Raw genomic sequence first — 16,445 nt, forward strand, 5'->3', positions numbered from 1 at the left:
GTGTCCTGGGTCAGATGTAGACAGGTCGTGTCCTGGGTCAGATGTAGACAGGTCGTGTCCTGGGTCAGATGTAGACAGGTCGTGTCCTGGGTCAGATGTAGACAGGTCGTGTCCTGGGTCAGATGTAGACAGGTCGTGTCCTGGGTCAGATGTAGACAGGTCGTGTCCTGGGTCAGGTGTAGATAGGTCGTGTCCTGGGTCAGGTGTAGATAGGTCGTGTCCTGGGTCAGGTGTAGATAGGTCGTGTCCTGGGTCAGGTGTAGATAGGTCGTGTCCTGGGTCAGGTGTAGATAGGTCGTGTCCTGGGTCAGGTGTAGATAGGTCGTGTCCTGGGTCAGGTGTAGATAGGTCGTGTCCTGGGTCAGGTGTAGATAGGTCGTGTCCTGGGTCAGGTGTAGATAGGTCGTGTCCTGGGTCAGGTGTAGATAGGTCGTGTCCTGGGTCAAGTGTAGATAGGTCGTGTCCTGGGTCAGATGTAGATAGGTCGTGTCCTGGGTCAGATGTAGATAGGTTGTGTCCTGGGTCAGATGTAGATAGGTAGTGTCCTGGGTCAAAAGTAGATAGTTCGTGTCCTGGGTCAGATGTAGATAGGTCGTGTCCTGGGTCAGATGTAGATAGGTCGTGTCCTGGGTCAGATGTAGATAGGTCGTGTCCTGGGTCAGATGTAGATAGGTCGTGTCCTGGGTCAGATGTAGATAGGTAGTGCCTAGTATCAGATATACAGTGCATACAGGAATTATTCAGACCACTTCCCTTTTCAACATGTTGTTACGTTACAGCCTAATTCTAAAATGGATTCAAATTGCCATCCTATGTAGAAGAATCGAGGCTGTAAAAAACTATTTAATCCAATTGAGAATAAAGCTGTAACGTAACAACATTTGGAGTCCAGGGATACTTTCCGAATGCGCTGTACATACCTTCTACAGATCCTACTGGGTATTCCCGACAATATTTTCACTGCTGCACCCAAAACAGTTATTGATCTAAGCCAATCTGTATTCTATATACAGTGATTGGCATTGGGGACATTCATTTGACTTTGGGACATGTTTTAAAACCTACATTTAATTCAAATGTTCACTTAAATATGAACAAATATGAATCCTTGTTAATTGACACATCTCTCTCTACGTGGGGAACTTTTATTTGGAACATTCAAAACATTCCGTGACCCAGAAGTACTCTTTAAACTGACGAGACGCTGAACATGTGATGAGTCCGCAAATCAAACGCCCAGGTGTGCTGCCACTGGACAGCGAAAAACGACTTTATTTATTGTCATTTAAATGAGTTTGTAGTAGTTAAGTTGAGTTAGAATACTTACTGTAGCTACCTCAATTGTTATTTCAAATAATTTGGGGTAAATTCACAGCAATTGCTAGCTAGCTAAAATGTTGCTTGCTAGCAGGCTTCCATAAATAAAATCCCCCTAGATACAGCCAAGTCTCAGAGTCACATCCTGAGATTTGCAAATGAAACAGGAATATAATAATACGAATTTAATTGGCCCAGCGTCGTCTGGGTTAGAAGAGGGTTTGGCCGGGGTAGGCCGTCACTGTAAACAATATTTTGACTAAATAAAGGTTCAATTAAAATAAAATACCCATCTTCCCATTTAGAGTTTCTGGCGCAGCACAAAAAGGCCGTTGACCAAATGGTGGGACAAAGGCATTTCCTAACCAGACCTGGGAACCAGATGGGACAAATGCATTTCCTAACAGACCTGGCAACCAGATGGTGGGACAAAGGCACTTCCTAACCAGACCTGGCAACCAGATGGTGGGACAAAGGAATTTCCTAACCAGACCTGGCAAACAGATGGTGGGACAAAGGCATTTCCTAACAGACCTGGCAACCAGATGGTGGGACAAATGCATTTCCTAACAGACCTGGTAACCAGATGGTGGAACAAAGGCATTTCCTAACAGACCTGGCAACCAGATGGTGGTACAAAGGCATTTCCTAACAGACCTGGCAACCAGATGGTGGGACAAATGCATTTCCTAACAGACCTGGTAACCAGATGGTGGAACAAAGGCATTTCCTAACAGACCTGGCAACCAGATGGTGGGACAAAGGCATTTCCTAACAGACCTGGCAACCAGATGGTGGAACAAAGGCATTTCCTAACAGACCTGGCAACCAGATGGTGGTACAAAGGCATTTCCTAACAGACCTGGCAACCAGATGGTGGAACAAAGGCATTTCCTAACAGACCTGGCAACCAGATGGTGGTACAAAGGCATTTCCTAACAGACCTGGCAACCAGATGGTGGGACAAATGCATTTCCTAACAGACCTGGTAACCAGATGGTGGAACAAAGGCATTTCCTAACAGACCTGGCAACCAGATGGTGGGACAAAGGCATTTCCTAACAGACCTGGCAACCAGATGGTGGAACAAAGGCATTTCCTAACAGACCTGGCAACCAGATGGTGGTACAAAGGCATTTCCTAACAGACCTGGCAACCAGATGGTGGAACAAAGGCATTTCCTAACAGACCTGGTAACCAGATGGTGGAACAAAGGCATTTCCTAACAGACCTGGCAACCAGATGGTGGGACAAAGGCATTTCCTAACAGACCTGGTAACCAGATGGTGGAACAAAGGCATTTCCTAACAGACCTGGCAACCAGATGGTGGGACAAAGGCATTTCCTAACAGACCTGGCAACTTTCTTTAAGGTTGGAACCAACATGCAGTACCTCCAGCAGGCAGAGAGGTAAGAACCATTCATCCACTAGCTCAGGGACAAGCTACACTAATCACAGCCCTGTATAAACATCAAAACTATGAAATAACTCATATGGAATCATGTAGTAACCAAACATGTGTTAAACAAATCAAAATATATTTTATATTTCAGATTCTTCAAAGCAGCCAGCCGTTGCATTAACGACAGCTTTGCACACTACATGATTCCATATGTGTTATTTAATAGTTTTAATGTCTTCACTATTATTCTACAATGTAGAAAATAGTCAAAAATAAAGATAAACCCTTGAATGAGTAGCTGTGTCCAAATGTTTGACTGGTACTATATTTGAATTGTTTAAGACATGTACAAATAAAATGAAATTATTTAAACATGTCTTTAATGTTTATTTGTTTTAGCTGTTAGTGATAATTCTAATACATGTGTTAATACATTATGTACACTATATATACAAAAGTATGTGGACACCCCTTCAAATTAGTACATTTGGCAATTTCAGCCCCAAGCACACAGCCACGCAATCTCCATAGACAAACATTGGCAGTAGAATGGCCTTACTGAAGAGCTCAGTGACTTTCAACGTGGCACCGTCATAGGATGGCCTGACATCAACCCCATCAAACACCTTGGCCTAACTCTGCAGGGGACGGTTGGCATAGTGACAGGAAAACCAATCAGTTGGTGTTTGGCTGTGTGTTGGTATGTTGTCTCTTCTGAATAAAAAAACAAAACAATTGAATGGCCATAAGAGTTCAAGGGTCACCATGCGGTTCTCACCCTGATGTCATCCTCTGTGATGTATCCGGTCTGAGCCACCCACCACGGCTCTACAGAGATCTCTACTGGCTTGGAGGGGAGCAGGTCTCGCGCCGTTTTCCTACGGAAGAATTTCTGACAAGAGACGACACAGGTAGGTTATGTAAAGTAATTCAATCAATAAAATGTATTTTTCAAGTCATTTTTACATCAGCGGACATCTAGTCAGCAGTGTTGGCCGACGTTTAGTGAAAGTCTGTCTCCACAGCCAGACAAGTGTATTCAACTAAAAATAGGAACTGAATCTTTTCAGGAAGCTCACTGCAATGTTTAGTCCCTAGAAAACATCTAGAATTAAAAACAATCTGTGTGTTGTGGGTGTAATAACTTAACTTATTGTCTAAGTATTTCATCACTTAGAGTACATGTTGACAAGCATAAATAAGGATATTATTTAATTATGTTTTAAGTTGCTCTTACCTTGGAAGACCTGCACTGGTTCATCAAGTCAATATACTGGTTCCTCCCGATGCCAAGCAGTCTTAAACCTAGAAGACAGACAGGAGACATTAATCACTGGTTCATCAAGTCAATATACTGGTTCCTCCCGATGCCCAGCAGTCTTAAACCTAGAAGACAGACAGGAGACATTAATCACTGGTTCGTCAAGTCAGTATACTGGTTCCTCCCGATGCCCAGCAGTCTTAAACCTAGAAGACAGACAGGAGACATTAATCACTGGTTCATCAAGTCAATATACTGGTTCCTCCCGATGCCCAGCAGTCTTAAACCTAGAAGACAGACAGGAGACATTAATCACTGGTTCGTCAAGTCAGTATACTGGTTCCTCCCGATGCCCAGCAGTCTTAAACCTAGAAGACAGACAGGAGACATTAATCACTGGTTCATCAAGTCAATATACTGGTTCCTCCCGATGCCCAGCAGTCTTAAACCTAGAAGACAGACAGGAGACATTAATCACTGGTTCGTCAAGTCAGTATACTGGTTCCTCCCGATGCCCAGCAGTCTTAAACCTAGAAGACAGACAGGAGACATTAATCACTGGTTCATCAAGTCAATATACTGGTTCCTCCCGATGCCCAGCAGTCTTAAACCTAGAAGATAGACAGGAGACATTAATCACTGGTTCATCAAGTCAATATACTGGTTCCTCCCGATGCCCAGCAGTCTTAAACCTAGAAGACAGACAGGAGACATTAATCACTGGTTCATCAAGTCAATATACTGGTTCCTCCCGATGCCCAGCAGTCTTAAACCTAGAAGATAGACAGGAGACATTAATCACTGGTTCATCAAGTCAGTATACTGGTTCCTCCCGATGCCCAGCAGTCTTAAACCTAGAAGACAGACAGGAGACATTAATCACTGGTTCGTCAAGTCAGTATACTGGTTCCTCCCGATGCCCAGCAGTCTTAAACCTAGAAGACAGACAGGAGACATTAATCACTGGTTCATCAAGTCAGTATACTGGTTCCTCCCGATCTGTGGCGACGCATCCTTCAGGGCAGTTGGGGAGGGACTTGCCGTTTAATGCATGTTATTTTGGCATTAATACATATCAGTTTGCAAACAAAGTAAAACATTTTTTTTTTATGTCATTGAGTTAATAAAGCTGGTCCCTTTTTTGTTTTCTTGAGGAAGACCTTTCCAAAATGCAGGTGTTTCAGCCTAGCCCAGTGCTTTCTGTGGTGGTGTGGCAAGACAGCAGAAAATACAGAGCATTGCGCCTGATTGGCTCAGTTTTCTGTCACATCATCCACAAGTCTAAGGTTAGAATGTTAGCCCCTTGTGTTCTGCCATAGAGTTATATTAGAAGTGCCCATCCAAGAAGGCTCAAGGTCATTGGCCACAGATAGAATGACATCAAAGCACATTCTATCTACAGTAGCTTTGATTGGACTCATCATGTCAACATCTTACTTTCAAAATCTCAGCTTTCAGTCATCATCTGTTGTCATCATGTCGACAATCTACTGGCAAATCCATTTTAAACCTTATAATATGAAGAGAAATAATGAAGGGAAATAATAGATCAAACGTATCGGTGCTTTAACAGAATGTGACTGGCAGAACGGGTGTTGTATGTGGAGGATGAGGGCTGCAGTAGGTATCTCAGATAGGGGGGAGTGAGGACTAAGAGGGTTTTATAAATAAGCATCAACCAGTGGGTCAGATATGTGTGACAGGTATACAGATGACCAGTTTACAGAGGAGTATAGAGTGCAGTGATGTGTCCTATAAGGAGCATCGGTGGCAAATCTGATGAACAAATGGTAAAGAACATCAAGCCGCTCGAGAGCAACCTTACCTACCGATCTATAAATTATGTCTCTGTAATCTAGCATGGGTAGGATGGTCATCTGAATCAGGGTTAGTTTGGCAGCTGGGGTGAAAGAGGAACGATTACGATAGAGGAAATCAAGTCTGGATTTAACTTTAGCCTGCAGCTTTGATATGTGCTGAGAGAAGGACAGTGCACCGTCTAGCCATACTCCCAAGTACTTGTATGAGGTGACCACCTCAAGCTCTAAACCCTCAGAGGTAGTAATCACACCTGTGGGGAGAGGGGCATTCTTCTTACCAAACCACATGACCTTTGTTTTGGAGGTGTTCAGAACAAGGTTAAGGGTAGAGAAAGCTTGTTGGGCACTAAGAACGCTTTGTTGTAGAGTATTTAACACAAATTCCTGACTGTATCATCTGCATATAAATGGATGAGAGAGCTTCCTACTGCCTAAGCTATGTTGTTGACGTAAATTGAGAAGAGCGTGGGGTCTAGGATTGAGCCCTGGGGTACTCCCTTGGTGACAGGCAGAGGCTGAGACAGCAGATGTTCTGACTTTCTACACTGCACTCTTTTAATTCTCATTTTCTTTATGGGGGATGTTTGTGAACAAAACCACTGAAAATATCAAAAAAGAAGGTCCAAGCGTCTTCGACAGAGGGGATCAAGCTGATTCTATACCATTTTACCGAGGTCAGTTCATGAAGGAAGGCTTGCTCATTAAAGTTGTTTAGCAAGTGTCTATGACAAATCAGGACAGGTTGTTTCACTTTGCAGCCATTACCAACACAGGCTGTAAAACAGTGATCACTAAGGTCATTACAGAAAACACCAGACTGATACCTATCAGGATTATTTGTGATGATAACATCAAAGAGAGTAGCCTTTTCTGGGTGTTTGGAGTCCTACCTTGTGGGATTGGTAATAATCTGAGAAAGAGAGGGAGTTCCATTGCTTTAGGACTTGGTCAGGTGGTTTAAGCATGTCCCAGTTTAGGTCACCAAGCAAGACAGATTCAGACTTAGTGTAAGGGGCGAGGAGAGAGCTTAGGACAGGTAGGGTACAGGGTGGTGCTGATGGTGGACAATAACACCCAGCAACAGTCAACAAAGGGCTATTTGAAAGTTTAATGCTTAAAACCAGCAAATCAAATTGTTTGGGGAAAAGACAACTGAGCACTTAAGGTGATCCTTGGAAAATATCTAACTTTAGTAGTTGTGGTGGTTGGCTTGCACACACACAACATTCTATAATAGAATAGTGTTATTTGATGTGTCAAATGAAAAGCTTATGCAACGCATCACATAGTGTTATAGGACCTATATCTTTCTTGACACGCAAAGAACCAAACAGCGTTCAAAGTGACTCGCGAAAATTGACCAAATTATTCGGGTTTCTTAATTTCACCTACTGTTCTAACTTGGTGGTGCACATGTAGCCTACAGCCTGTTTTAGAGAAATGTAATTATTGAATATTTTAAGAGCTTTCATTGTCTGTTTATATGCCCCCTTTATTTATCCTACAGTTCTGACTGCTACAGGGAGAACACTGTAAGAACGGCCCATGTTCTGAATTCTGTCGCTGTACATTTCAAAAGTGCTGAACAAATAGTTATATTGACTACGTTCGTCGTCGCTCATTAATGTCTTAATAAAAATTATAGATTTATCAGCTGATAACCAGGTGTAACAGTGGTAAGGTGTTGGGACTGTGCTGATAACCAGGTGTTGCGACTCTGCTGATAACCAGGTGTTGCAGTGGTATGGTGTTGGGACTCTGCTGATAACCAGGTGTAACAGTGGTAAGGTGTTGGGACTCTGCTGATAACCAGGTGTAACAGTGGTAAGGTGTTGGGACTCTGCTGATAACCAGGTGTAACAGTGGTAAGGTGTTGGGACTCTGCTGATAACCAGGTGTAACAGTGGTAAGGTGTTGGGACTGTGCTGATAACCAGGTGTTGCGACTCTGCTGATAACCAGGTGTTGCAGTGGTATGGTGTTGGGACTCTGCTGATAACCAGGTGTAACAGTGGTAAGGTGTTGGGACTCTGCTGATAACCAGGTTTAGAATAAACAGCTGGGGAATATTTGGCGTGCTTCCATAACACTCCTCTTTGATCTACAACATCTGAAATGCAAAGTGGTTTAATTGGTTTCCTGAAACTTCACCACCATCACAGAGCTGAGCTATTTCTGAGAAAGTGTGTGTGGGTGTGTGTCTGTGGCTCATCCAAAACTGTACAGCAATCTCTCCACTACCCAGCACCCCTCCCATTCCCGGTGTGTCACCAGCCTGTCCCTCTGCGTACACACACACACACACACACACACACACACACACACACACACACACACACACACACACACACACACACACACACACACACACACACACACACACACACACACACACACAGTGAATATGGAGGGGGAGCAGGGTGCTGGTTTTCCCTGTAATCCATTATTAATGTCATTCTGAAACGTGGTTCTGTAACGTGGTTCTGTAATGTCGTTCTGTAACGTGGTTCTGTAACGTGGTCCTGTAACGTGGTCCTGTAACGTGGTCCTGTAACGTGGTCCTGTAACGTGGTCCTGTAACGTGGTCCTGTAACGTGGTTCTGTAACGTGGTCCTGTAACGTGGTTCTGTAACGTGGTCCTGTAACGTGGTCCTGTAACGTGGTCCTGTAACGTGGTCCTGTAACGTGGTCCTGTAACGTGGTCCTGTAACGTGGTTCTGTAACGTGGTTCTGTAACGTGGTCCTGTAACGTGGTCCTGTAATGTCGTTCTGTAACGTGGTCCTGTAACGTGGTCCTGTAACGTGGTCCTGTAACGTGGTCCTGTAACGTGGTCCTGTAACGTGGTTCTGTAATGTCGTTCTGTAACGTGGTCCTGTAACGTGGTCCTGTAACGTGGTCCTGTAACGTGGTTCTGTAACGTGGTCCTGTAACATCGTTCCGTAACGTCGTTTTGCCTCTGATGGTCGTAGCTGATCTGTTTGAACACGTCAGTTCCCAGCGGTGGTTAAATCCGGTGGTTAAATCCCGTGGTTAAATCCCGTGGTTAAATGCGGTGGTTAAATCCCGTGGTTAAATGCAGTGGTTAAATCCCGTGATTAAATGCGGTGGTTAAATCCCATGGTTAAATGAGGTGGTTAAATCCCATGGTTAAATGCGGTGGTTAAATCCCATGGTTAAATGCGGTGGTTAAATCCCATGGTTAAATGCAGTGGTTAAATCCCATGGTTAAATGCGGTGGTTAAATCCCATGGTTAAATGCGGTGGTTAAATCCGGTGGTTAAATCCCGTGGTTAAATCCCATGGTCAAATGCGGTTGTTAAATCCCATGGTTAAATGCGGTGGTTAAATCCCATGGTTAAATGCGGTGGTTAAATCCCATGGTTAAATGCAGTGGTTAAATCCCGTGATTAAATGCGGTGGTTAAATCCCATGGTTAAATGCGGTGGTTAAATCCCATGGTTAAATGCGGTGGTTATATCCCATGGTTAAATGCGGTGGTTAAATCCCATGGTTAAATGCGGTGGTTAAATCCCATGGTTAAATGCGGTGGTTAAATCCCATGGTTAAATGCGGTGGTTAAATCCCATGGTTAAATGCGGTGGTTAAATGCGGTGGTTAAATCCCATGGTTAAATCCCATGGTTAAATCCCATGGTTAAATGCGGTGGTTAAATCCCATGGTTAAATGCGGTGGTTAAATCCCATGGTTAAATGCGGTGGTTAAATCCCATGGTTAAATGCGGTGGTTAAATGCGGTGGTTAAATCCCATGGTTAAATCCCATGGTTAAATGCGGTGGTTAAATCCCATGGTTAAATGCGGTGGTTAAATCCCATGGTTAAATGCGGTGGTTAAATCCCATGGTTAAATGCAGTGGTTAAATCCCGTGGTTAAATCCCATGGTTAAATGCGGTGGTTAAATCCCATGGTTAAATGCGGTGGTTAAATCCCATGGTTAAATGCGGTGGTTAAATCCCATGGTTAAATGCGGTGGTTAAATCCCATGGTTAAATGCGGGTGGTTAAATCCCATGGTTAAATGCGGTGGTTAAATCCCATGGTTAAATGAGGTGGTTAAATCCCGTGGTTAAATCCCGTGGTTAAATCCCGTGGTTAAATCCCGTGGTTAAATGCGGTGGTTAAATCCCATGGTCAAATGCGGTTGTTAAATCTCATGGTTAAATGCGGTGGTTAAATCCCATGGTTAAATCCCGTGGTTAAATCCCGTGGTTAAATCCCGTGGTTAAATCCTGTGGTTAAATGCAGTGGTTAAATGCAGTGGTTAAATGCGGTGGTTAAATCCTGTGGTTAAATCCTGTGGTTAAATGTGTTGGTTAAATTCCGTGGTTAAATCCCGTGGTTAAAAGTGCGGTGGATAAATCCTGTGGTTAAATCCCGTGGTTAAATACTCTGGATTGACGTGTACAAACACATGTTCCAGTTCCTGCCAATATACAGCAACTTCACACAGACATTTGAAGAGGAGTGGAACAACATTCCACAGACCACAATTAACAGCCTGATCAACTCTATGAGAAGGAGACGTGTCATGCTGCGTGAGGCAAATGGTGGTCACACCCGATACTGACTGGTTTTCTGGTCACACCCGATACTGACTGGTTTTCTGGTCACACCAGATACTGACTGGTTTTCTGGTCACACCAGATACTGACTGGTTTTCTGGTCACACCAGATACTGACTGGTTTTCTGGTCACACCAGATACTGACTGGTTTTCTGGTCACACCAGATACTGACTGGTTTTCTGGTCACACCAGATACTGACTGGTTTTCTGATCACACCCGATACTGACTGGTTTTCTGATCACACCCGATACTGACTGGTTTTCTGGTCACACCCGATATTGACTGGTTTTCTGGTCACACCAGATACGGACTGGTTTTCTGGTAACACCAGATACTGACTGGTTTTCTGGTCACACCAGATACTGACTGGTTTTCTGGTCACACCAGATACTGACTGGTTTTCTGATCACACCAGATACTGACTGGTTTTCTGGTCACACCAGATACTGACTGGTTTTCTGATCCACTCCCCTAACTTTATTGTACCTGTGATCAACATGATGTATTTCTGTATTCCCAGTCACGTGAAATCCATAGATTAGGGACTAATGAATTCATTTAAAGTGACCGATTTCCTTATATTAATTTATATGTAACTCAGTAAAATAATTTAAAACTGTTGCAATTATATTATATATATTATATGTGTGTGTATTGGGGGCGGCAAGTAGCCTAGTGGTTAGAGCATTGGGCCAGCAACTGGGATCTGAACTTCCTGAGGGGTTGCCCACAGGTGGGGAGGGTAGGAAACAACACCTCCACTTCGCTGAACCTCAACACAACAACACAGGGGGCCCCACAAAACTGGGGCCCCGCGTACTCAGCCATAAGACTGCTGAACAATTAATATAAATCGCCACCGGACAATTTACATTACCCCCCCTTCCTTTTGTACACTGCTGCAACTCTGTTTATCATCTATAGTCACTTCGCCCCCACCTACATGTACAGATTACCTGAACTAACCTGTACCCCCGCACACTGACTCTGTACAGTAACACCCTGTATAAAGCCTCCACATTGACTCTGTACCTTAATACCCTGTATATAGCCTCCACATTGACTATGTACCTTAATACCCTGTATATAGCCTCCACATTGACTCTGTACCGGTACACCCTGTATATAGCCTCCACATTGACTCTGTACTGGTACCCCCTGTATATAGCCTCCACATTGACTCTGTACCAGTACCCCCTGTATATAGCCTCCACATTGACTCTGTACCATAACACCCTGTATAGAGCCTCCACATTGACTCTGTACCGTAACACCCTGTATATAGCCTCCACATTGACTCTGTACTGGAACCCCCTGGATGTAGTCTCCACATTGACTCTGTACTGGTACCACCTGTATATAGCCTCCACATTGACTCTGTACTGTAACACCCTGTATATAGCCTCCACATTGACTCTGTACCGTAACACCCTGTATATAGTCTCCACATTGACTCTGTACCGTAACACCCTGTATATAGTCTCCACATTGACTCTGTACCGTAACACCCTGTATAGAGCCTCCACATTGACTCTGTACCGGTACTCCCTGTATATAGTCTCCACATTGACTCTGTACCGTAACACCCTGTATATAGTCTCCACATTGACTCTGTACCGTAACACCCTGTATATAGTCTCCACATTGACTCTGTACCGTAACACCCTGTATAGAGCCTCCACATTGACTCTGTACCGTAACACCCTGTATAGAGCCTCCACATTGACTCTGTACCGTAACACCCTGTATAGAGCCTCCACATTGACTCTGTACCGGTACCCCCTGTATATAGTCTCCACATTGACTCTGTACCATAACACCCTGTATATAGTCTCCACATTGACTCTGTACCATAACACCCTGTATATAGCCTCCACATTGACTCTGTACCGTAATACCCTGTATATAGCCTCCACATTGACTCTGTACCATAACAGCCTGTATATAGCCTCCACATTGACTCTGTACCGTAACACCCTGTATATAGCCTCCACATTGACTCTGTACCGGCACCCCCTGGATGTAGTCTCCACATTGACTCTGTACTGGTACCACCTGTATATAGCCTCCACATTGACTCTGTACTGTAACACCCTGTATATAGCCTCGGTACCGTAACACCCTGTATATAGTCTCCACATTGACTCTGTACCGGTACTCCCTGTATATAGTCTCCACATTGACTCTGTACCGTAACACCAGTTTAGGTCACCAAGCAAGACAGATTCAGACTTAGTGTAAGGGGCGAGGAGAGAGCTTAGGACAGGTAGGGTACAGGGTGGTGCTGATGGTGGACAATAACACCCAGCAACAGTCAACAAAGGGCTATTTGAAAGTTTAATGCTTAAAACCAGCAAATCAAATTGTTTGGGGAAAAGACAACTGAGCACTTAAGGTGATCCTTGGAAAATATCTAACTTTAGTAGTTGTGGTGGTTGGCTTGCACACACACAACATTCTATAATAGAATAGTGTTATTTGATGTGTCAAATGAAAAGCTTATGCAACGCATCACATAGTGTTATAGGACCTATATCTTTCTTGACACGCAAAGAACCAAACAGCGTTCAAAGTGACTCGCGAAAATTGACCAAATTATTCGGGTTTCTTAATTTCACCTACTGTTCTAACTTGGTGGTGCACATGTAGCCTACAGCCTGTTTTAGAGAAATGTAATTATTGAATATTTTAAGAGCTTTCATTGTCTGTTTATATGCCCCCTTTATTTATCCTACAGTTCTGACTGCTACAGGGAGAACACTGTAAGAACGGCCCATGTTCTGAATTCTGTCGCTGTACATTTCAAAAGTGCTGAACAAATAGTTATATTGACTACGTTCGTCGTCGCTCATTAATGTCTTAATAAAAATTATAGATTTATCAGCTGATAACCAGGTGTAACAGTGGTAAGGTGTTGGGACTGTGCTGATAACCAGGTGTTGCGACTCTGCTGATAACCAGGTGTTGCAGTGGTATGGTGTTGGGACTCTGCTGATAACCAGGTGTAACAGTGGTAAGGTGTTGGGACTCTGCTGATAACCAGGTGTAACAGTGGTAAGGTGTTGGGACTCTGCTGATAACCAGGTGTAACAGTGGTAAGGTGTTGGGACTCTGCTGATAACCAGGTGTAACAGTGGTAAGGTGTTGGGACTGTGCTGATAACCAGGTGTTGCGACTCTGCTGATAACCAGGTGTTGCAGTGGTATGGTGTTGGGACTCTGCTGATAACCAGGTGTAACAGTGGTAAGGTGTTGGGACTCTGCTGATAACCAGGTTTAGAATAAACAGCTGGGGAATATTTGGCGTGCTTCCATAACACTCCTCTTTGATCTACAACATCTGAAATGCAAAGTGGTTTAATTGGTTTCCTGAAACTTCACCACCATCACAGAGCTGAGCTATTTCTGAGAAAGTGTGTGTGGGTGTGTGTCTGTGGCTCATCCAAAACTGTACAGCAATCTCTCCACTACCCAGCACCCCTCCCATTCCCGGTGTGTCACCAGCCTGTCCCTCTGCGTACACACACACACACACACACACACACACACACACACACACACACACACACACACACACACACACACACACACACACACACACACACACACACACACACACACACACACACACACACACACACACACACACACAGTGAATATGGAGGGGGAGCAGGGTGCTGGTTTTCCCTGTAATCCATTATTAATGTCATTCTGAAACGTGGTTCTGTAACGTGGTTCTGTAATGTCGTTCTGTAACGTGGTTCTGTAACGTGGTCCTGTAACGTGGTCCTGTAACGTGGTCCTGTAACGTGGTCCTGTAACGTGGTCCTGTAACGTGGTCCTGTAACGTGGTTCTGTAACGTGGTCCTGTAACGTGGTCCTGTAACGTGGTCCTGTAACGTGGTCCTGTAACGTGGTCCTGTAACGTGGTCCTGTAACGTGGTCCTGTAACGTGGTCCTGTAACGTGGTTCTGTAACGTGGTTCTGTAACGTGGTCCTGTAACGTGGTCCTGTAATGTCGTTCTGTAACGTGGTCCTGTAACGTGGTCCTGTAACGTGGTCCTGTAACGTGGTCCTGTAACGTGGTCCTGTAACGTGGTTCTGTAATGTCGTTCTGTAACGTGGTCCTGTAACGTGGTCCTGTAACGTGGTCCTGTAACGTGGTTCTGTAACGTGGTCCTGTAACATCGTTCCGTAACGTCGTTTTGCCTCTGATGGTCGTAGCTGATCTGTTTGAACACGTCAGTTCCCAGCGGTGGTTAAATCCCGTGGTTAAATCCCGTGGTTAAATCCCGTGGTTAAATGCGGTGGTTAAATCCCGTGGTTAAATGCAGTGGTTAAATCCCGTGATTAAATGCGGTGGTTAAATCCCATGGTTAAATGAGGTGGTTAAATCCCATGGTTAAATGCGGTGGTTAAATCCCATGGTTAAATGCGGTGGTTAAATCCCATGGTTAAATGCAGTGGTTAAATCCCATGGTTAAATGCGGTGGTTAAATCCCATGGTTAAATGCGGTGGTTAAATCCGGTGGTTAAATCCCGTGGTTAAATCCCATGGTCAAATGCGGTTGTTAAATCCCATGGTTAAATGCGGTGGTTAAATCCCATGGTTAAATGCGGTGGTTAAATCCCATGGTTAAATGCAGTGGTTAAATCCCGTGATTAAATGCGGTGGTTAAATCCCATGGTTAAATGCGGTGGTTAAATCCCATGGTTAAATGCGGTGGTTATATCCCATGGTTAAATGCGGTGGTTAAATCCCATGGTTAAATGCGGTGGTTAAATCCCATGGTTAAATGCGGTGGTTAAATCCCATGGTTAAATGCGGTGGTTAAATCCCATGGTTAAATGCGGTGGTTAAATGCGGTGGTTAAATCCCATGGTTAAATCCCATGGTTAAATCCCATGGTTAAATGCGGTGGTTAAATCCCATGGTTAAATGCGGTGGTTAAATCCCATGGTTAAATGCGGTGGTTAAATCCCATGGTTAAATGCGGTGGTTAAATGCGGTGGTTAAATCCCATGGTTAAATCCCATGGTTAAATGCGGTGGTTAAATCCCATGGTTAAATGCGGTGGTTAAATCCCATGGTTAAATGCGGTGGTTAAATCCCATGGTTAAATGCAGTGGTTAAATCCCGTGGTTAAATCCCATGGTTAAATGCGGTGGTTAAATCCCATGGTTAAATGCGGTGGTTAAATCCCATGGTTAAATGCGGTGGTTAAATCCCATGGTTAAATGCGGTGGTTAAATCCCATGGTTAAATGCGGTGGTTAAATCCCATGGTTAAATGCGGTGGTTAAATCCCATGGTTAAATGCGGTGGTTAAATCCCATGGTTAAATGAGGTGGTTAAATCCCGTGGTTAAATCCCGTGGTTAAATCCCGTGGTTAAATCCCGTGGTTAAATGCGGTGGTTAAATCCCATGGTCAAATGCGGTTGTTAAATCTCATGGTTAAATGCGGTGGTTAAATCCCATGGTTAAATCCCGTGGTTAAATCCCGTGGTTAAATCCCGTGGTTAAATCCTGTGGTTAAATGCAGTGGTTAAATGCAGTGGTTAAATGCGGTGGTTAAATCCTGTGGTTAAATCCCGTGGTTAAATGTGTTGGTTAAATTCCGTGGTTAAATCCCGTGGTTAAAAGTGCGGTGGATAAATCCTGTGGTTAAATCCCGTGGTTAAATACTCTGGATTGACGTGTACAAACACATGTTCCAGTTCCTGCCAATATACAGCAACTTCACACAGACATTTGAAGAGGAGTGGAACAACATTCCACAGACCACAATTAACAGCCTGATCAACTCTATGAGAAGGAGACGTGTCATGCTGCGTGAGGCAAATGGTGGTCACACCCGATACTGACTGGTTTTCTGGTCACACCCGATACTGACTGGTTTTCTGGTCACACCAGATACTGACTGGTTTTCTGGTCACACCAGATACTGACTGGTTTTCTGGTCACACCAGATACTGACTGGTTTTCTGGTCACACCAGATACTGACTGGTTTTCTGGTCACACCAGATACTGACTGGTTTTCTGGTCACACCAGATACTGAC

General features: G+C 44.2%; 1 protein-coding gene across 4 annotated transcripts in view; it reads right to left on the reverse strand.

Annotated features, from left to right (window-relative positions):
- Positions 1 to 16,445, reverse strand: part of LOC109886244 (protein FAM91A1) — a 115,687-nt gene that overhangs the window by 78,907 nt on the left and 20,335 nt on the right. For all 4 annotated transcript variants that reach the window (XM_031794998.1, XM_031795000.1, XM_031794999.1 and 1 more), the window contains 2 exons: positions 3,958 to 4,025; positions 3,499 to 3,612 (listed from right to left, as the gene is read on the reverse strand). In XM_031794998.1, coding sequence (XP_031650858.1) covers positions 3,499 to 3,612; positions 3,958 to 4,025 — 182 coding nt within the window. The remainder of the gene's footprint in view (positions 1 to 3,498; positions 3,613 to 3,957; positions 4,026 to 16,445) is intronic.

This window comes from Oncorhynchus kisutch, linkage group LG17, assembly GCF_002021735.2.
Source record: "Oncorhynchus kisutch isolate 150728-3 linkage group LG17, Okis_V2, whole genome shotgun sequence".
In the NCBI taxonomy this organism is placed as follows: domain Eukaryota; kingdom Metazoa; phylum Chordata; class Actinopteri; order Salmoniformes; family Salmonidae; genus Oncorhynchus; species Oncorhynchus kisutch.